Source organism: Coccinella septempunctata, chromosome 1 (genome assembly GCF_907165205.1).
Source record: "Coccinella septempunctata chromosome 1, icCocSept1.1, whole genome shotgun sequence".
NCBI lineage: Eukaryota > Metazoa > Arthropoda > Insecta > Coleoptera > Coccinellidae > Coccinella > Coccinella septempunctata.
The window spans coordinates 1,164,294-1,186,786 of record NC_058189.1 but is presented as its reverse complement, the minus strand read 5'-3'; the positions used below and the strand labels follow the sequence as shown (position 1 = coordinate 1,186,786).

The 22,493-nt window shown below is 35.0% G+C and overlaps 2 protein-coding genes and 1 non-coding gene across 3 annotated transcripts; all 3 read right to left on the bottom strand.

The window, feature by feature from the left end:
* Positions 1-1,480: 1,480 nt before the first annotated feature.
* LOC123310784 (actin-related protein 2/3 complex subunit 1A-A) lies at positions 1,481-3,241 on the bottom strand. Its single transcript, XM_044894436.1, has 5 exons — positions 3,087-3,241; positions 2,962-3,034; positions 2,420-2,853; positions 2,009-2,368; positions 1,481-1,931 (listed from the first exon to the last, which is right to left on the bottom strand). Exons 2-5 carry the CDS (start codon positions 3,032-3,034, stop codon positions 1,674-1,676), a joined length of 1,125 nt encoding a protein of 374 aa, XP_044750371.1. The 5' UTR covers positions 3,087-3,241; the 3' UTR covers positions 1,481-1,673.
* Positions 3,242-5,056: 1,815 nt separating this feature from the next.
* LOC123308653 (F-box/LRR-repeat protein 16) lies at positions 5,057-22,366 on the bottom strand. Its single transcript, XM_044891416.1, has 6 exons — positions 21,765-22,366; positions 13,107-13,400; positions 9,705-9,996; positions 8,232-8,427; positions 7,712-7,860; positions 5,057-6,187 (listed from the first exon to the last, which is right to left on the bottom strand). The coding sequence occupies exons 1-6, from the start codon at positions 22,140-22,142 to the stop codon at positions 6,039-6,041; spliced, it is 1,458 nt and encodes a 485-aa protein (XP_044747351.1). The 5' UTR covers positions 22,143-22,366; the 3' UTR covers positions 5,057-6,038.
* On the bottom strand, positions 13,608-13,679 carry Trnae-uuc. The gene has a single exon. It is a non-coding gene; the product is annotated as a tRNA-Glu (tRNA).
* Positions 22,367-22,493: the final 127 nt, after the last annotated feature.

Sequence of the window (22,493 nt, the reverse complement as noted above, 5' to 3'; positions counted from 1 at the left end):
TGCATATTAAAGGTCCACCCTATTTTCTGTCAAAGAATCACCCCCTTAATTTTTTTGCAACTATTCGTATGGACCATGTAACCATGTATATATGCTGTGCCATACTTAATGATAATAAATTTCTTCTATTCGTTTGATATAGAATTTATCTATTCTATTTTGAACTGTGTGACCAACAAAAATGATCAAGTTCACTGAATGTATATCACTGTGTGACTAATATCAATTAATATATCCATTACTTTACCTTATTAGAAGTCTATGACTAAATTTTCTTTCATTCAGAAATAAACGTTCTATTTCTTGTGAAATCTCAACTTAATCGTTGCGTTGTAAAAATGATCTGGAAACTCGGATACATCGATTCCCTAGGTCACAATAATTATGAGTTGTTATTAGGACCAACGTGTACAAATCCCAAAGTTACATTTTTACTGACACAAAAATTGTCATTAATATTTTGAACTAAATAATTATGGTAAGGGCGGCAAAATTTGAATAGCCTACTGGCGGCAAATATGTAAATCCGCCACTGGCTGAACAAGTGTGCCTTTTCCCTATCCTAATCAGTTCTATCAGTTCTGGGAGTACGGTTTTCTGGCTGGTGTGCAAACCCGTTGGAACCAGAAACCAGAGTGATGAACAATTGTGCACCCTTTTCCCTTTGAGTTTCTCTTCGCTGGAAGTAAGATTTTTGGCTGGCGTGCAAACCCATTGGAAGCAGAAAACAGAGTACAGAATTCTGTAGACGGTTTTTATTCCACCCATTGTAGGTTCCTTTTCACTTGACTGATTTTATAATAGTGCCTAGGTTGTGTTCCGAGTGTGCGAGTCAACGAATTCAATAAAAGTTTGCACTCAAAAAAAAACGAAAGATCGCCTAATGAGTCGAAATTAAAAAATGTTATGAGCTCGTCAGTGGAGTCTACGTAAAAAAGTGCCTGTAGAAGTTAAAGTTTCAAATATGCAACTTCAAAGACAAAAAAGTTATGAGAACTTTTCGAAAAAGTCAAAATCTTATTTTTCCTGATAACTCAAAAATGTAGAATCGTAGGAGGCTACGGTTTTCAGCATTCTTTTTCTCTGTGAAAAAGAGCTAGGACATGTGTCATCCGTTTCTTCTAGCTCTTATAGTTCTCAGGATCCCCTCAGTAGACAACGCCTTTTGCCCACCCTGGATGAAAAAAATAAATATTTTCAACGTTAATTGAAGAAGATACTTCAGTCAACGATTTTCAAAAATAAAATAATAAAGGGAAAATATTCAACAACAATTGGCATAGAAATGATCATCCCTGTAGTGTCCTAACCTATATCTTATTAAGGTTAGGTTAGGGTCGCTCTTATCTCGTATGTTACCAAAGGTACTATGACAAGTTTAAAATACCTAAATACCACCCTAAAGTCTTAGTATCCTATGCAACCCTGATTACCCCTCAGCAAAGTTATTGTTAGTGGTGTAGTTTCTATAAAAATACTCTAACAGAAAAAATATTTTATTAGAAAAAAACTCTTTTTCATTAAAGCAGGGATAAATGAATAAACAATATGAAAGGAATTTCAACATTTCCATTCAGTAAATAAATTTCAAGTAGCATTGTTCGACATATAAAACCAAGGGATTAATTATACAATTCACAAAATTCGAAGAAATGTTAAATTAAACGAATAATTCAAACAATCTTCAAACCCTGAATCGATCTCTCTAAAGAGTTTATATCCCAAATAACAAGAAGCCCATCAAGGCCTGAAGTACTCAATTTCTTACAGTTCGCTTTTGTACCATCATACAAACATATGCAAGTTATGGCATTCTGGTGAATTGAGTGAATAGAAGTATCGGAAGATTCACTCCTTGCCTGCTTATCTAGGGAGTGAAACATTTTCATTGCTGATAATCCCCCAGATTCCTTTTTCTGGGAGGCATCCAACTAAAAAACGATGTTTTGGCAATTATATAAATTTAAAAATGAAATAATAAGTGAAGTATTTCATTTCCAATTCTTACCTTAGCACTGAACACAAGTCCATTATCTGTATGGTGGTATAGCACAGGAATGCAGCTATGTCCAGCTGCAACTATGGAATTATTGCTAATCCAAGTGCAACTCACAAATGGCAAAAATTCCGTTCTTAGCTTGATGGTGGCATTTCCTTTGGAAGCATCAGCCACATTCACTGTCGAGTCATGAGCTACCCAACAAATCTTATTTCCATCAGGGGAGAAGCTAACACTCTGCACCCAACCACCACCAGATGATGAATTTGAAAATTCAGCTAAAAGGGTTCCAAGAGTCGTCTTGGAACCCCATGGAGTAGGTTCAGGGGCATTTTCAATGTCCTTGATGTGGGCAGAAAACACCCGAACCTAAAATAAGTTTGAAAATAATCCATCCAACTTCTGTACATTAGTAAATACCTTAAAATCAGTGGAGCCAACAACCAGCAATGTATTATTTGGATGCCAGTCTAATGCAGTAACTGTGGACCTCAGAGGCTTCTTGATATGTTTGGATACCCACCAATCATTTTCAGATTCAAAGAAACAAACGCTGACGAGTCTGGCACCAGACCCAACCGCAAATTTATTCTCATCTGGTGACCATTTAACACAGGTTGCAGCTCTGTTGATCCTCAACAGAACCAAAGTTGGCTTCCACTTCTTATCAGAATCTTGGTTCCAAACGTATGCGTTCCTATCTGCGGAACATGTAACGATACGATTGGTGTTCGGTGCCCAATCTATTCCCATAACTCTCAAGTCATGTTGGGCTAGGTTATCTGTTATTTTCCATTCTGAACCAGATTTTTCGTAAATATGAACTTCTTGATTGTTAGGAGAAATTGCAATCTCTGAAATTAAATCAGCAAAGGTTCATGACCAATCCTTTCGATTCTTCTTGCCTCCATTGAAATTATTCTATTTCATTGAATAATTCGACCTAGAATATTCCTACTTACGGTTTTTCTTCTTATTCCAAGCATGACAAGTTATGGGGGCTATGGTTGTTCCAAACCGGTGTTGTTCAGTCATCTGGAATAAACTTGAGGTAGAAAAAATTCAATTGGAAAATCATCATTATTACGATTAATCCAATTCGCGGACTCTGGTCAGTCTACACGAATTCTGTTCGATATTCAAGCAATTTTAAATTTTTGTTTTAAACTTTAGGGAGGTACCCCACACTGACAACTGCTGTCAGCTTGAATTTGACATTTATTACTCATCTGTTTGAGACAAAACACCATGGGCGGAGGTCAGGTTTCCACAAGGGGACACATAGAAAAATAATTTTGACATTATACCATTGGCGTACCCAGAATGACATTATGGCAAGCACACTGAGAACTGAGATTCTTGTTTGGGACTTACTTTTCTGGTGACTGTATATCTCGATATGAAGATAACAAAATTTTATAATTAGTCCATATGGACTAAATTTATCTTTATTCTGTCAATAATAAAATCAGTAGATTTGTATTTTTTGAAGAAGATGCGGGTTGAAAAAAATATTCTTTACAAAATATCTAATTTATTGAATCTCATCTGGAATATTTACATATCAGAAAAGTTAAGGAATCACAACTCATAAGCTCCTTATTATATACATTTGGAAACATATAACACATATATACCAAACACATTCACAAACAAAATTCTAAACAGGTCAGTATTTATAAAAAAAACTCGCTGTTTGTTATATGAAAACTGGAAGAAAGTGCCGAGGTAAAAGACATAAATTTACATCCAATGTTGTGCGTGTTATTCTTATACAAACAATAATTTTGCTTATGAAAGACACCCATTATCAGTTAAAGGACTTTTTTCTTATTTTTTTCCTATGAAGAGGAGGCAAAGTTAACTTTATTACACATTGAAGTTATTGAATAAAGAGTCAAATTCTTATACGAGTGACTCAATGATCTCTGTATGAAAATAAAATGTTACATCACAAAAAACACCAAAATACAAACATAAATTCAACACTCAGCAACAATGATTTTGGGGGTAAGATCAAAACCTTACACATCTTGAATATCTGCTCTTTTACTATTATTTCTTGCAAACTTGCGTTGGAAAATGTTAGCGAGATTTAATGGGGAACCAAAAATTCGGCAATAAACTGTTCTCCTTTTTTATTCTCAAATTATTGTCATTGGAATTGAAAAAGATCACTTAAGTACCTAGTTGTTTTATTAGAAAATAAAATGAATTATTGCCTCGCCCACTCCAATAATCACCTGAAATGCCGAACATCAGTACAATCAATTATTGACAAGAAAAATACAATTTAAATTCAAAATTCCCTCAACTTCGAAATACATATGTTTTATTTTATTTTTCGCTGTCATCCTGAATTTACTCATTCGAAATTCACAGTCTTCTATTCATTACAGACCTGATATGTTGAGCATTATTAAACGTTTCTATTCGATATAGCTTTTCAATTGCACTATTTACCACAGAACAATCACTGATGTTGTGTTTACAATAGTTGGGGAGCCGACGATGATAAATCGGGATTTACTCGAGCGTCTTGGATTTTGGAGATTAGATGGTAGAAAGAAAAAAGGTTCTATGATGTATGCACTTTCAGAGGTGGGGAAAGCGTCTGCAGGTTTTCAAAGATGTTAAAAAAATCGTCAGGTGTACGGTCCTTTTGAAATGCACTTGTACATACTCAGTCAGATTTTCGTACAGATGGTTAATCTCGGTGTTGCAGACGTGTTGACCCATTAATCTGACACTAATCAGGGGGGTTTTCTCAATCTAACTGTTGGAAGATGATAACAAGGCATTTTTTTTTAATATCTGCCTTCCTGTACCTTTAATCGTTTCTGTCTTCATTATGAAAGTTGTAGAAAATAAACTTTTATACAACTTTTGTCTGAAGCAATTTTACATACACTCAACCATTTTCGAGTTAGAGGCCGATAAGGGCGAGGAGCTTGGCGAAAGGCCAAGGTCAATGTGGAAACCCAGTCTAATGTATCTTATAGCAATATATCTCGAAAACGTTCCAATGTAGAAAAAACTGCTTCGGACAAAATTTGTAGAAAATGCTATGCCCTACAACTTTTATGATGAATGCGAAAACAATTTGAAGCCCAGGAGAGGAGATAATTTAAAAAAGCTGATTTTTGTGACACTTTATGGCCAATTTTTATTGTTTCGACTTGTTGAAACTGTCATCCCTATATTTAGGTCTAATTTTTGGTAGATGTACTGTACAGGGTTCAAGGTATCTAACCTTATATTAATCTGAAACGCTAGAGTAAATCACGAATTTCACTCTTGGGCTCCCCAACTACAATATCTGAGCTTTCATTTCACACTTATAATTGATAATTTTATTCGAAAAAATAATCGAATCGAATGCTTAAATTGACATGATGATAAATTTTTATATTGTCTTACGCTTTACTATATATGCCAAGAAAACATGTTGTTTCCATTTCACATCACAACCACAATTTTCACCCCGTTAGCAGTTGTATTGGGATGAGAATTTTTTCTTTTCTCAAAACATTTTGTAATTATCCTTTGAATAATAATATTTATTTCCATAAACTGCAATGCATGCATTTTTCAGGAAAATTTTTGTTCTTGAAATCCTACATAATTGAATTGTGTGACAATTTAATGTGATAATTGTCCAATTCTGCTGAAATCATCAACTAATTAAATAATTCAACAGAATTTGAAAAAAAATAATCCTTGAGTAATCATAACATTTTCTATCAAAATGATCCGATATAGTTCTTGAGAATTTCACCTCTCTTGTTAGATATAGCTGTTCTCTTCACTTACCTCAAAAAACCTCCAAAATAAATCTGACCTGCTTAGAATCAACACAGTCTGACATCAAAAGAAAATAGAATTATTGCACTAGGATATCAAACGTAACAAGAGTAGTTGTTGACGAAAAGCCAATTCAGGTGAAGGGGAATTTTTCGAGTAGAAATTCGGATTCCTTTAGCACCCCAGCCATCTGAATCGGCCTTTATTGAATTCAAGAAATTAGGTAAGTACGTCTTTATTCTATCACCAGGCAGCGAGGCAAATGTTCCCTTAGGTACTCAAATAATTCCTTCGAGGCCCCAGGGCAATTAGTGAGTTCTAATTCACGCATATGACGGAGTTGAATCAGGCTGGACAGGCCGCTAGAAGTCAGCAGGGGACAACCTACATATTAAAAATATTTTATTATTGAAAGAATAAAAAAACAGTGAAAATGAACAAAAAATTACTAATCCGATAAAATTCACCAAGGATTTTTGGTGAAATTCTTATTTCACCAAAGTGAAGTGCTACTAACTTTGACTTTCTATTCTCGGAGTGAATTTGCTCACTTTTTATTTATAATTCAAAAGGGAATATTTCATTTTTTTTACTATTACTGAATTTTTTTTTAGGTTATAAAGGGAAATCGACTTGTTTTCCATCAGAAAGAGTCATGGAAATAAATACAGGGTGTCCGCGCCATGGGGCCTGCAGCGGTCGATTACTCTAACTCTATTAACTTTACAAAAAAGAGTTTCAAATGAAACTTTCCTTTTTTTAAGTAGAGGATCTCCTAAAATTATTTGAAACTATACAAAGTGCTTTGTTTCTTCTGCACAGCTTATCAACTTCGTTATTTTGAATGGAACACCCTATATATTTTTACATTTTTGAATTCCTTGTTTAGTTTGAATATAAGTTTGATAACACAACTATGTCTGAATTCTCAATGGTTTTCGAGAAATTTGACTTTTTATTTATATTTTGACAGTATGAGGTACTTACATGAAGGACTATAGCTCCGTCCCTATTCTATGTAATTGATTCAAATTTGGACTGTGTCTAGTCAATAAATGATACACTAAAAATTTTCTTTGTGAATAACCATAATATATACAGGGTCCACGAAAACGTAGATCCTTTATCAAAACAGAAATTCATCAAAATCTTCATTTTTTTAAATGGCAACCCATATTTATTTCTGTTAATTATATAGAACAACCGAAAGCAAATAAAAATGTTTAAATAATGAACAGAAAAAAAAATTTATTTTGATGAATTTCTCTTTTGATAATGGATCAACTTTTTCGTGGATCCTGTATATCATATGGTTATTCATAAAGAATATTTTTAGTGTATCATTTATTGACTAGACACAGTCCAAATTTGAATCAATTACATAGAATAGGGACGGAGCTATAGTCCTATGTAAGTACTGCAAACTGTCAAAATAAAAAAGTCATATTTCTCGAAAACTGTTGATAATTCATACATAGTTGTGTTATCAAACTTATATTCAAATTTAACAAGGATTTCAAAAATGTAAAAATATATAGGGTGTTCCATTTAAAAAAAAATTAAGTTGATAGCTGTGCAGAAGAAACGAAACACTTTGTATAGTTCTAAATAATTTTAGGAGATGCTCTACTTAAAAAGAGGAAAGTTTTGTTTGAAACTTTTTTTTGTAAAGTTAATAGAATTACAGTAATCGACCGCTGCCCCATGGCGCGGACACGCTGTATATTATGTAGAAGTTATATTTTACGAATTGTCCACTTTTTATACCTTTTAAATCATGTATCTTTTTTTTACTTGCAACATAAATAATTTTTTATTTTCTAAAACAAATATGTAATTTGATTTGTTTCAAATTTTATTATTTTAAAAAACAGCTTCGTTGTACCAGTTTATGATAGTATACATTACCTGCTAAGGATAATATGTGAAGATTTCTCATGCCACACAAATGTTGAAGACCAAAATCTCTTATCTGTGAGCACCAACGCAGGTACAACGCTGATAAAGTCAACATTGTAGAAATATATCCTATTCCAATATCCGTAATGTGTACACACCTGCAAGAATAGATGATTTTTGGACACTCACGCCAAGTTGCGTCAATTATAATTTGATGGCCCATCAAACGGGGTATATACTCCGGTTAATGGACCATTAAATTATAATTGACGTCCTGCAATTGGGTGCTAAAAATATTATTATTATATGATACTATTCAACAAAGCTGCAACAGATATACAGAGGTTGATTCAAAAATCCAGCTCCAACTCTTTGAGTAATTGTTCTATTGTTTTTTCAAGTAAAATTTTTCTCATAAAGTTATGACCTGGTCTTTTGAATCACCATCTATATTTACAATAGGTTCATGAGGAAATACATGAACTCTCCACTGTAAAGGTTTTCAGGTGGAATAAGACAGTTTTATCACCTGTCGAGGGTGAGTTCCTCAAGTTGATTCAAATCACAGGCTATATATTCCAAGGCTGCATCTGTTATCCTCGGACACCAAGAGAGATCCAAAGAACGTAATTTTTGAAGGTTTTCCGCAATCAATTCAACGCCATCGTCTGTAATTTTACTGCATCCAGATAAACTGAGAATAGTCAGATTCGGCAGAGAATGAACTGCAAAGAAAATACAGTATTTGTAACAATTCAGAATTCCGGATAGTATTTTCTGTATTACTCTAAGACCCCCTTGCACCAAACACACTTAGTGTTAAGTGTCCCTTAAAAGGAACCCTTAACTTAAATTTCGTTGCACCAACTGTTAAGTGACATTTAAATGGCTAAAGCTAACCTTAAATTTAAGTGCTCCTGTAATGACCGCTTAAATAGGGAACTCTAACGATTTGTCAAAATCAGCTAAGCATTCGCTGTCGTGGGGCACACAAGCTTTTTCCTCCATTGATTAGCATGCTGTTTTGGTCGAGTATTGTGTTTTGTGCATGTTTTTGGAAAAAATGTTCTTCCCTACGTTAAATTAGAGTGATTAGACTATAACTTTCTAAGAAATGCCTCTTTACACTGATAATAAAAAGCTTTGTGTACCCCACGGCAATGAAGGGTCAGCTGATTTTGACAAATCGTTAGAGTCCCTATATTTGAGGGCGGGACTCTAACCTAAAATAATTTGTTGAACTGTCTGCAGAACTTCGAACTTCCAATTTTTAATGGATTTTGAAAATTGAATGAATTCATTATTGAATACCAAGCCTTTTCTTTTGCCTTTATTATTGTATTGCCATCAGTCATTTTATTTTCAATTTTGTGTCACAAATCATACTGTAGTTAGCAACAAACTCTTTTCTTCTGTTCAGAAGTTCAGTGCCTTTATTAGATTACCACCACCTGCTTGGTAATCATTCACCGTATTCGTAATAACAAGGGCATTTTCTACATGTTCCTCTTCATCATTAGTAAAACAAATTCACACAAGAACTTACAAAGAAAGTGTTGTACTTATATAAACTCAGGTACCTTTTATTTGACAATCATTATCAATTTTAATGCTAATTCAACAGCAAAAAGTTGTTACCCTTTGATAATAATATAATAATTTACTTGAAACTGACTGACAGGACAATAAAGTTAGGTTAATGAAATGACAACGATCATCGGCAACCGTCCAACCAATGAAATGGCTTTATTGGATTAGGATGAAGTTGCACCAAAATAAATAACAGAAATATCACTTAGATATAAAAACTTAAGGGCCCCTCACTTAAGAATCTGTTAAGCCACAGTCGTGCAACTGGGAATAAAATTAAGCGTCCATTAACTTTAAACGACACTTAGTTAAGTACTCGTTTTAAGGGGTATTGGTGCAAACCGGCCTAAGAATATCCTGCCTCAAAAGCTTTAATTATTAATAGGGAGCAGTTGAAGGTATCAATACTCACCAATATTTACAATTCCATGATTCGTGATCTCCCAACAAGAATGCAACCTTAATACATTCAGCGACGATCCTTGTTTCGGCGAAAAATAACCCAAAGCCGCGTCTGTAACGTGATAAGCCTGGAGGGAAAACTCATATAAACCTGGCAAAAGCTGAGCTACGGCCGCCACTGCTTCATCGGCCACGTTTATGCAATCGCTCAAGGTGAGGGAGACAATGCGGGGGTTCAAACAGGCCCATAAACCCGCTTCGGTTATTTCATTGCAACCTGCCAGCTCTAGTTCATAAAGGGCCTGCGGAAAGAACAAAAGCGCTCTTTAAATCACACGGTTCAGGTGATTGTGCTGAATGAGATGAGCCGAAAGGAATTGCTACTTCAATATAAGGGAGTTTTTACGATAAGGTAGATACGCTTACGCCTTTGATCAAGCAATTCGTAGATATCAATCGGTTCTAGAGTTCAAAAACTCACAATTTTTATTGGCATGTTATTCTCATCTTATATCTATGAATATCTTTTTCAGGCGGGTTTGATGAGACTGCGCAAAAAATATTGTTCTGCGCAATCATATCTAGAAAAAAAATTTGACCTCAATATTTCATTCAATGTGAATAGTTGGAGAGCCGACGATGCTATATTGGGATTTACTCGAGCGTCGTGGAGACCTAGTGGATTTTGAAGATTAGATGGTAGAAAGAAAAAAAGGTTCTATGATGTATGCACTTTCAGCGGTGGGGAAAGCGTCTGCAGGGTCTCAAAGATGAGAAAAAAAATCGTCAGGTGTACATACTCGAGCGTGTCAGATTAAGATACTGTATATGCTTTACGTGTTTCTGATTATGAATTCATGCTCATCTGACTGTTTGCGCGGTGGGACTGGCCGTACGGAAGAGCTGAAAATGGTAAAAAAAAATTTCCAGCGTGTCAGATTTTTGGAGGATATGTTAATTGGACCCAAAGGAAGTTCTTTTCAAGGGACTGACAATTTGGACTTGACGCAAAGACACAGCGGTCCTTTGAAAATGTACAAAAAAATCGTTACTTGTACATACTCGAGTGTGTCAGATTTTCATGCAGATGGTTAATCTGGGTATTGTAGACGTGTTGACCCATTAATCTGACACTAATCAGGGGGGGGTTTCTTAATCTGACACTTTGAAGATGATAAAAATCCCTTTTTTTTCGAATATTTCCCTCCCTGTATATCTAATCGTTTTTGTATTCATTATGAAAGTTGTAGATAATACAATTCTACACAATTTTTTCTGAAGCAATTTTACAAACTCTTAACCGTTCTTGAGTTAGAGGGCGATAAGGGCGAGAAGCTTAGCCATACATGCGAAAGGGAAAGGTCAATGTAGAATCCCAGTCTAATCTACAATTGTCGAAATGACAAGGTATTTCTATGATGACAATTTCTAAATTAGTCACAAAAATTTTAGTGTTGTCTGTGACTGAACCTTAGAATGTACTATTTTCCAACGAGTGAATTTTCGCTTCAGCATGTATCGCTAACAACTCGCATTAATCGCCATATATCTCGAAAACGTTTGAACGTAGAAAAAATTGCTTGGGACAAAATTTGTAGAAAATGTTATGCTTTACAACTTTTGAAATAAATGCGAAAAAGATTTGAAGCCCAGGGAAGGAGATAATTCAAAAAAACTGATTTTTGTTACCTTTATGGCCAATTTTTATTGTTTCGGCTTGCTAAAACTGTCAGATTATATTTTTTCCGTTATCCTTGAATCATTAGCTTCAAAATAAAAGAAACGCCACCGCGCTCGAGAATGCACACGTGACGTTTTTTTTGCAACTTTGGCACCCTCCCACACATTTTCGACACGCTTAAATTGTCAAATTAAGAGAATATATACTTTTCATCATGTAATTAACCACATATATCTTAATCTGACACGCTCGAGTATGTACAATGATCGGTTTTTTTTTACTATTCTGACAGGTTGTCCTAGACAATTCCCCTTACATACAGGTCTAATTTTTGATAGAGGTACTCTACAGGGTCCAAGGCATGTCCCCTTATATTAATCTGACACGCTCGAGTAAATCCCGAATTTCCCTCTTCGGCTCCCCAACTAGAAGTTTTGAAAACATTCCAAAACCACGTCGATTTGATGGCAATGATAAATCTCTGCCACCTTGAATAATATATACCTATCTGAGATAATTAGTGAAATGATGACTTATTTTGATGAATTCTATCTTCTGTCACAAAAAAATCACCTATACACATCAATTTACTAGAATACCTTTGAAAATTTGAATGAAAAAAATCATCTTTGAGGTGTTCCACTCGTCTTTGATACAGGAGCATGTATACTGTATACAGCGTTAAATAAAGTTGCGACAAAAATTAAGGTGAGTTAATTTATGCATCCGTTTTGAGAATACTGGAATGTGTGGTATCAAAACTGTGTAGTTCATAAACACCACAAATACATAGACTAATTGAAAGTTAATTTATGCACATATATTGTATGAAGCTGAATATGGAGAGTTATCTCCATAAAGCGGTTCTTTAAATGTAAAACTAATTTACAGAAACCTACTAAGAGCGGAAAAACCTAAAATTATTCAGTTTATGCAACTTCGCTTAATTTTTTATCAATACCGAATAATTCCTTTGTAGCTTGTACCGAACTGTATTCCATATTTTCGATGGGTTAATATGAAAGGCTGGAAGTCTACTTTGATGTATTTTAATTGAATTTAGGCTCATTTCATGCAATAATTCGAACATCAAACAGCGTTTTAACTATACTCGAATCGAATTGGCTATATAGGGTAATAAGATCACTTCAATCAATAACATCAAACAATTTCAGCCTTCGCATCCAGTTATTCCTGGAAATTAGTGGAACTGTCTGACAATAATGAATTGATTATATATGCAGGGCTATATGGGTGCAGAAGGTGATACCTTGTCAGAAAACAATGACAATGATAAAAACAATTAAGTGAAAACGCCTTAAGAGAATGAATACAATAATAAGAATTAAATTCAGATGCATTACCACCCGCTGATAATAAAATATCAACAAGTGTTACGATCTGAATTGAGCTAGCAAATTTGCCATCGTCAAGACAACTAAATGGAGAACGTTCCACCGCAAAAGGCAGATGCTGACAATGGTTTCGGCCTCATTTGACCTCGTCAGAGCAACACAGCTTCTTCTCCGATGGAAAAACGTTTGGAATTTATAGACCTTAACGTTTAAACCGCTCCTCTTCGGTGGAACGTTCTCCATTTAGTTGTCCTGACGATGGCAAATTGGCTAGTTCAATTCAGATCGTAACATTTGTTAATATTCATATGCTACGTTTTCGTTGATGAAATCGAAAGGGAAAGAGATATTTCCTTAAATGGTAAATTATCTTTACCTGTAGATGATCCATGAGAGTCTCTAATCCTCTATCTGTGATACTCGAGCATCTCAAGCTTAAATTGTGAATATGTTTGGACGCAAGTGGGAATGAATTTACTAGATCTATGGCATCTTCATCGGAGGCACCCATGAGGCAAATACAATGGAAACCTCTCCTAAGTAGCGAGGAATATAAACGTGCTCTTTCATTCATCTGTGAAGAACGTAGTTCCCTACACTGTAACACCGGAAACAAGCCTGTCCAGTTTCTGGGACTTCTGTACAAGATGTCTCTCCACCTGGTGCAAACCTGAGGAAGAAAAACGGCCAGGATTAGAGACCACAGTGATTTCAGAATTTGAAAAAAAAAATCAAAAGGAGTATTTCAGGCCAGTCTTATTGTATTGTTTTTACATAGAAATGAAAGTATTTAGTATAAAGGTGGCAATTTGGTTGAAGATTTTAAACATCACATTCGAATTGTAACTTCTTTATTTTCGAAAATACAAAAAGAAATTTCCGATACCGGGAATCGAACCCGAGCCTCCTGGGTGAAAGCCAGGTATCCTAGCCACTAGACCATATCGGAGTTACACGTTAAAGCTCATTATAGAAATTTTACCCTGAGTTGCAGAAATATAAAATTTAATGCTCCATTAAAATTTTATGACACCATTATTTAAGAATGACATAAAATAATTTTCATATGGCATTAAATCTTAATGGATGTTTATCTGCAAATGAGCCAAATAATTCTCGAAAAAATGATTCTAGTTTTTGTATATATTCTCTTCTCAAAAAATCTACTTGACCTTGAAATATAACTCCAAGGTTATATTGAAAGCTTGCATTCGATGTTCGATGTCTCCCTGAAGACTGAAAAACTTTTATTCGAAACATTTTCTGATCCAGGTTCTCACCAAGGAGTTATTTTAGTGGATCGTTTAAAATGGGTCACCCTGTATGTCTAGATTAATTTCAGCTATTCTATAGGAAAGGTATGTAGAGTTTCAATGTTATCGTATTATGCCATCCATGCACTGGAATGGCAGACATTCCAGAATGCCCGCATTTCCAACTATTGAACATTATATAATGATTGGAATTGAACAAAAAGTTTTAGAATAACTAACTACATACATAATATTATAACTAGCACCCTACAGAAACTGTCATCATTAGGTACAGCAAGACAAACTTTTAATCAGGGATTATCCTATTTCCATTTGTTTTTTGCTGCGTTCTGAAATTAATAGCTAATTAAAAAGTTGACTATTCAGCAAAGGCGATCCTATATAGTATATAGGCTGAATTTCTGGATTATCTGGGGAGGAGGTAATAAAATAATTTTATGAACAACGCGAATGTGTCACAAACAATTTCATTATAATATGTTTATTTGGTATTATTTCATTTATAAAATAATTGAAATGGTACGAGTTCTCGGAGGGGGGTATATGCCCCCTTCAGCTCTCCATTCGTAGGACCACCTATGCTAGCAAGTTCAATGAGAACTAATAGCAAATAATCCGATTAAGATACTGAAGGTACAGATTGATCCGATTTCCGATAATTATTATTAGATAGTATTTTTTTTCAATAGGTAATGCACAGGAACATCTACATTTATGAAAATATATTATTCAACCCCCTATCGCCAAGTTAAAAGTTCCACTATCGTCGGATTTCATGTGGGAGATTACAAGTAGGATTCATTATAATACCTCTATGAGGTAAACTAGGCGGATTAATCCATTGAATATAATACCCAATGTATTAGGATTTAGGTGGGATTACAGCGAATTATAAAAGCGAATCTATTCCATGGAAATTGCATTTTTCGAATCAGGTACAAATCTGAGTAGGACGGTTGATAGATTTTGAATTCCACTGAATTCCGATGATGAACTGATACTGGGGACGTGATTTTTTTCAATCGATAATAATCATGAGCAATCAGAATATCATTCTTTCATTTAATTATGTTATATATATATACAGAGTGTCCCAGAACTCAACGTCAAGCCGAAACGGGGTGACAGGATTGATTGTAACCATCATAAGAAAAATAAATCTATCCCATGCAGTTTGAAAATTATGGGCATTTAAAAAACACCTAAAAATTTGGTCGAAGTGTAACCATTTTTCGGTTATTGTGGTTAATTTTTATTATTTTTGTTCATTTAAGCTTTGGAACCGTAACCCTAAATAACATTTGTAGAATCACAGTCAAAAATAATGACACAATTGCCCCAAGTTTCTCAGAATTAATACTATTTGTTAAACTATGAATTTAAAATTTTCAAAATTTGTCGACTTTCATAGGCCCTCCTTAAAAAAAAAATGTACTAGAGTGCCTTGGAAAATGCCATTAAAAGTTGGCGCATTTAATCAGGATTGTAAAATGGTAAATACTTGTTAGTTTCATACTGAAAAAAAAAAAGAAAAAAATAAAAACCTCAAGTACCTAACCCGATTTTTGCTAACCCATTCTACTCAGTCAAAATGTTTTTTATTCGCATAAGTTCTTGGTAGGTTCTTAATTTTACGGTCCAAAGCTTAAATGAACAAAAATAATAAAAATTAACCACAACAACAGGAAAATGATTACACTTCGACCAAATTTTTAGGTTTTTTTCAATGCCCATAATTTTCAAACTGATGGATAGATTTTTTTTCTGATTATTATTATGATGGTTACAAAATCAATCCTGTCACCCCGTTTCGGCTTGACGTTGAGTTCTGGGACACCCTGTATACAGGGTGAGTCGTTGACTCGTACAAATATTTTAACAGTAGATTCTTGAGGTCAAAAGAAACACTTTTTTCCTTACGATTTTTTCCGAATGTACTCGGTTTAAAAGATACAGGCTGTTGAAAAACCATAAAAAAATTTATTTTCAGTTCTATATCACAAATGGTTTCATCGAATGAAATAAATCTCGGAATATAGTTTTTCATTTATTTGATGATTCTTTTGCGAACACAAGATATCACCCACTTCTTCCAGTTTTCCCATTATGACCATGACCCTAAAAATACTGAAAATTCAAAGAACCCAACTATTGAAACTAAGTTGGACGCAATCTAATGAATGTTTGAACATTTTGTAAAATAAAAGTATTCTTCATATTTTCTCTTATAATGCGCCGTTTTCAAGAAAATTGATGTTCAAAAATTAAAAAGTACCTATGAAATTTGAAAAATTGGATAGTTTGGCTAAATACAACTCTGTGTAAAAGATCCACAGATCTGTAGTGCCACAGATTTAGCTAGTTATTCTGAAGGTAATTTTGTTTGTCCAGGGATGACACAGCTTATTATGAAAACTTAAAATGGCTATATCTTTTTATCATGGCCAAATCGGAAAAAATGGTATGGGAAAAAATGGTTTCTTTTGACCTGAAGAATCTACTGTTAATATTTGTACAAATCAAAGACTCACCCTGTATATACGTCCATTCAATGATTCTCAATTGATACTACTTGAATATATTCAGAAATGAAAAGAATTTCGATACGCACAAAACATAAAAACTACTGAGAAAATGTTTTGGAAATTTTCGAATATCTCTAATAAGATATAGCGATATGGGTATATCGCTATATGAACGAATCAAGATATCTATGACCTAATATCCAATAATCTCGGAAAAAGGGATCGGGGTTCCTTGAAGATTTTTTTCTTTAACTCTTATAGTCCTTGAAATGCTCTCATGACTAATTCTAGAATTTGGGATACCCTGTACAAGACCTACAGTGCTGCGACCTGGTCAGCAGAGGACGTTTTACCGTTTTTCCAAATCCTCACGTCCCACATTTAAATGTTGAAAATTTCAGAGATATCATGACTTTATTCAGTATAGGTATACGCCTCAAAGTGAAAATCGAATGACGAGATTTCTCTCCGTCTTCCAACCAGTATTGAACCTTTGCCAACAAAATTTCTTGAACTCAGTAGAGCTGAAATATCATCAGAAATGTAACCCACTTTCAGTTTGCCGCATTAATAAAACATACTAGTCACATTTATCTTCTTTCGTATCAGCGAACCTTTTATCGATTGATTTTTGTTTATTTTCCTCTTCCCCAACAGGAATTAGAACGTCAAAAGCCAGGGAAAAATTTATAATATTCCAAAGTTTCTCCTATACATTCTGGGCATCAGAGTATAAAGTTTATGTATCCTATATGGAAATAAAGAATTTCATCATTTCGTTATATAAGGCAGAAAATTTGAAAATATCTCAGCTTTCTGAGTAGGTTAAATTCAAGGATTTTTTTTGTACTCTACTCAGAAAGTTGAGATATTTACAAATTTTTATTTCCCAATGAACAATATCACCTTAAGGTAGTTTGCTATAGTTTGGTTCTCTTTTTCTGTCAGATTTATCTACAGTTGGCTAGACCTGTGACTGACATCAAATAAAGGGGCCATCAATTCTTTCCGTTTTCATGGGGGATTGAGTTGTGTTGCTCTGACAAGGTCAAATGAGACCGAAACTACGGTCAGGATCTAGGTACTCTTCAACGACGAGATGGAGCTTCTGTTAACACTTTCAGTGTAGATGTAGTGTAGTATTTTCAGGTAGATCCTGACTATGGTTACGGTCTCATTTGACCTCGTCAGTGCAGCACAACTCGAACCCCAATGAATTGATTCATTATCGTCAAAAATAAACCCTTTTTGGTGGAGTTTTTTCTGAGCATATTTTCCCAACGTTTTTGAAGCCTTTTGTAATGTAAATTTAAGTATGTTGACCACACATGTTATTAGAAAAAACTAGGTTTTACCTTAGTTTCAAGACTTTTACTGTATGAGTTATCGAAGCACACACCATCAACCCCCTTGTGAAAAAGACTGTAGCACGTTTCACAGCTAATTCTGAATTACTGAGTTTCCCACGTAATCCTCTTATACACTCTTCCTCCCTCTCGTTCATCATGGACCGAAAGACAGAATCAGGACGCGTCGGGAAACATAACACGATTCCATTCAACATCCGAGTTAGATTTTCCGTTACTACCCTCCATCTGAGCAGCAATACGTCCGACGTCGAAGATAAAAAGCTCCAGAGATGTCACACAGAGGATTATCATACCCCACGTCAAACTGATGGTCAAAATATTCTAACTCAAATTACTTCAAATCAAAGAAAAAAATTTCTTGGATTCGAGTTCTGCTTCAGCTCTATTCGAAGCACACACATTATTGAAAATTGTGTAATTGATAATAAAATTGGTTTTAAGTGACACCATCTTTTTGGGAATTTTTCGAAGGTCGATTTTCGATACGCGTATCTTACAGAAAAATCATGATAGATCTAAATGTTATACGTATTTTAAAAAAGCAACTCTTCCTGTGATAAATCTCAGAATCTCATCGAGCTTGGTGCAACCGTTCGGTCTTGACGAATTTTCAATTGAAATTTGCCATTTTTGGAGAAATGCCATTTCAACTTTTCATTTTCGAGTTCACTTTGAACGGCTCTCTATTGAAGCATGAACTGTTTGGTTTTCTGGAATCTACAAAACAACTTCTATGCACACCATATCCTAGGACAATAGTAGGACAACCTGGTTTTTAGACAGAAGTGCAAATAGGTCATTTTAGGGGGGTCTAACCCCTTGATCACTTTTGACCCAAAAAATCGAGATTTTCGAAATCGGGTTTTTGTGCTAGGGTGGAAGCCTTTGCAACGATGGTTATAGAACCGGAAATCCCATAATTGGATCAGACGAATATCAGGCCGCCCTAGGCCTGGGCCTACTTGGCCTCAAAGCAAATCCACCTCTGGATGTCTAGTTAAAACCATCATAACCATGAAATTTTTCGGAAAATGTGACCTACGTCAAAAAAGAATTCATGTGGATTCAGAATATACAGGGTGTCCCAAAACTAGTGAATCAAACGTCACACCACGATAGAGTAGACCAAATATCATCGAATGACATCAACATTAGTTCAACGAAAATGTACCGTTTTCAAAATAATCAGAATTTTATTAAAATACCTATGAATGCCGATTTTCGAAATATTTTTCTTAATCACAGGGCCAGTTTGTGAAAAAGGATATCGATTTTAAATTATATTGAACTAAGATTATTGTTTTATCTCCCCTAATTGAAATTATTTCAAGTAGTTAATCGATAATCTAAGTAGGTAAATGTAAATTAAAACAATTGTTTTTTCTACATGATTTTCATTACTCAGAATAAACCCCCTCTATAGGGGTGATAATATGGTAGAAAAACGCTATCCTCAATCACAAATTGGCCTTGTGATTGAAAAAATAGTTCGAAAATCGGCAATTTTAGGTTAGGTTTTTTCAGAAACGGTACATTTTCGCTCAACTAATGTTGGTGTCTTTCGATAAGTTTTTGATCTACTCTATCGTGGTGTGACGTTTGATTTACTAGTTTTGGGACACCCTGTATGTTTACCTTTGCACGAATCCAGGCTCTAATCAAATCATTCATAAATCAAAATATTTTGTAAAACTCAACACGAGGATTTAAACTTCTTTCGGTTGAAATATTAATATCCTCGGTATTCACTCTATTATGTTATAGGTGTATCCATTACAAATTAATCGTTTTCGGGAATGTAATTTAAGTAAGGAAAATATAAAAGAAAAGAGTACCATTCCAAACCACACAATTCTTTTCATTTAATTAAATCAACTACAATCTTCAGACTTTGAGAGAAGGAGAAAAAAAAACACAAGGTCACGAAACTGCAGTTCACTTTTAATTAAATGAGAAGAATTGTGTGCTCAAAAGAAGCACTCCTTCTATACAGGGTGTTCCTAAATTGAACGTACAAACGAAAAGGGGAGATTCCTTAAGTGAGTTTAAGAAAAAAAAGTCCCATAAACATGGGGTCGCAAACGTTTCGTTTTCGAGATACAGAGTGTTGAAGTTTGAATTTTTTTCAAGTTTTTTTCTCATAGTATCTACACTTCACAAGATATTCAACTGAAATTTGGCATAGATATTACATTTTAGAGTTCTCACCACGTGACATGGCAATTTCGATAGAAAATCTATATAGGGTGATATTTTTTCTGGAACAATGCCACCTGTTCTTCTGCAGAACTTTTTTTTTGTGAGCAAATGTTAATTTGAAAAAATGTAAAAAGAAGCTTTGTTCTTATACTAAACTTTTCGGTCTCTTGTAGTTTTGTCGTATCTATCACAGATTACAAACTGGCCTTCCTATCATAGTTACGAGAATTTCGAGAGAATCGTTCAACATTTTTTTTCTCGAAATCGTTGGTAGATGCGACAAAACTACAAGAGACCGAAAAGTTTAGTATAAGAACAAAGCTTCTTTTTACATTTTTTCAAATTAACAGTTGCTCACCAAAAAAAGTTCTGCAGAAGAACAGGTGGCATTGTTCCAGAAAAAATATCACCCTGTAGATCTTCTATCGAAATTGCCATGTCACGTGGTGAGAACTCTAAAATGTAATATCTATGCCAAATTTCAGTTGAATATCTTGTGAAGTGTAGATACTATGAGAAAAAAACTTGAAAAAAATTCAAACTTCAACACTCTGTATCTCGAAAACGAAACGTTTGCGACCCTATGTTTATGGGACTTTTTTTTCTTAAACTCACTTAAGGAATCTCCCCTTTTCGTTTGTACGTTCAATTTAGGAACACCCTGTATATTCCTTACCTGCCTTTTTGATCATATAATGGACACCTCATTATAGATATAGGATATATAAATTCGTTCTTAAAAGAGTAAAACATCTGAACAAATTTGTTGTGTATGTACTTTCAAATATTGTGAGGGGTGTTAAAATGCCAAGAAATATGTATAGTGAGTGTATGTAAAGTGTTGTGAGGGTGTAAACCTTTCAAAAAGCTTATTGATAATAGGTTTTTCCTAAATAATTTCCCAAAGTAGTATTCCATAATGCATTTGAATTATGACATTAAGAGTGCCTTCTTAGGTTTGTGGAACCCCCAATCGACGCTTTCAAGCTTAAGCGATCAAAAGAAAAAGTTAATACAAACGTGATACCATTACCTTCAGCACTATTTAGTAATAATTAATATTGGTTCACCTTGCTGGCGAATCTTGGATTAGGTATTCGAAACCAGTTGATTTCTGTTCAATGTAGAAAGAGTACCTAACTATTTTCAAGAAAAAACTTACTGTTAATATGTATTATGTATATCATTATCTCAAGGACTGACAATAAGAGAAATATGCTCAGAAAACTGTAACTCACTTCTTGACAATTACCCTCAGTGAATCCAAAGAATCAATGGAGCATAATTGAATTACGTGTCTTGGTATCCTCAAATAAAGCCCAACGTTTGAATGTATTATGGTAACCCTGAAGATGATTAGGACATTTCGTATTCACCTTGTATGCTACCTAATATTTATGTTTGTTAGTGTTTCCTTTGTGGAAATGTCATGGTAACTGAGTAGGTACCAAGTCGAATGTTTTAATAATTCGGAATTAAGCTGGTTGATAACTTATTTTGGGATATTTCTGGCCAATCGAAAAATATGAAAAATTCAGATTGTAAGGTTTGTTTATGCTGGCCCCCAATAACCGTATATCCCTAAATAATCGTAGTAAGTGAGCATACGTGAATAATTTTTCGAAAATATAAAGATTTTAGCGTCACGAGTAACAGAGAGACATACCTGCGCTAGTACGCATCTCTCACAGGGGGTAAAATAGGTGAAAAACCTCCCTAGGAACTTCTCGTCCATCATCAACTGATCCCACGTTAGGTAGACCGGCTGTACCCTGTGTGTCCGTCTGCTGGCCATCGCCATGTGGTTCTGATGCGTGCTCCCCTGGATCTTCGAAGAGCCCCGCATCGTCGGCAGCAGCCTGGACGGTTTTTCCGGAGCGGCCACAGCTGCATTATTGCCGCCCCCGCAGAAGACGTTCGTAACTCGCTCCATCACGCTGCCCTTCGTGGAATGTTTGTCCCTCCTGAGGCCCAGGCCATTGATGCGTTTGGAGAGCTCCGCGGAGGCTCTCTCCACGACCCCTTGGGCTGACATGGAGGACATCCTGGTCCTCTGGTCTCCTTCGAAGTCACGATTTTGACATTTCGTCCCACCGGAACCGTATAAGAAGAGGACAGCTCGCGTCGCGCGACGTTGTGTTTGTTTGGGGTCGTTATTGGGGGTGAACTGAATCGAATATTGTACGTTCGGAATCACCCCCGATTGTACGCGGCACTCGTGGTGCGATCAATAGCGATTCAAGCACGCGCCGGAGTCGTCGCGACGGTTCTACGTTTACGGCTTGCTCTGATTTTTGACGTATATGGTAAAGCTACCTCAATGTACAGGATGTTTCCCGTACGTGTTCGATGTTCGTAACGATTTTTTTTTTGCTCATTAACATGAGTATTATCA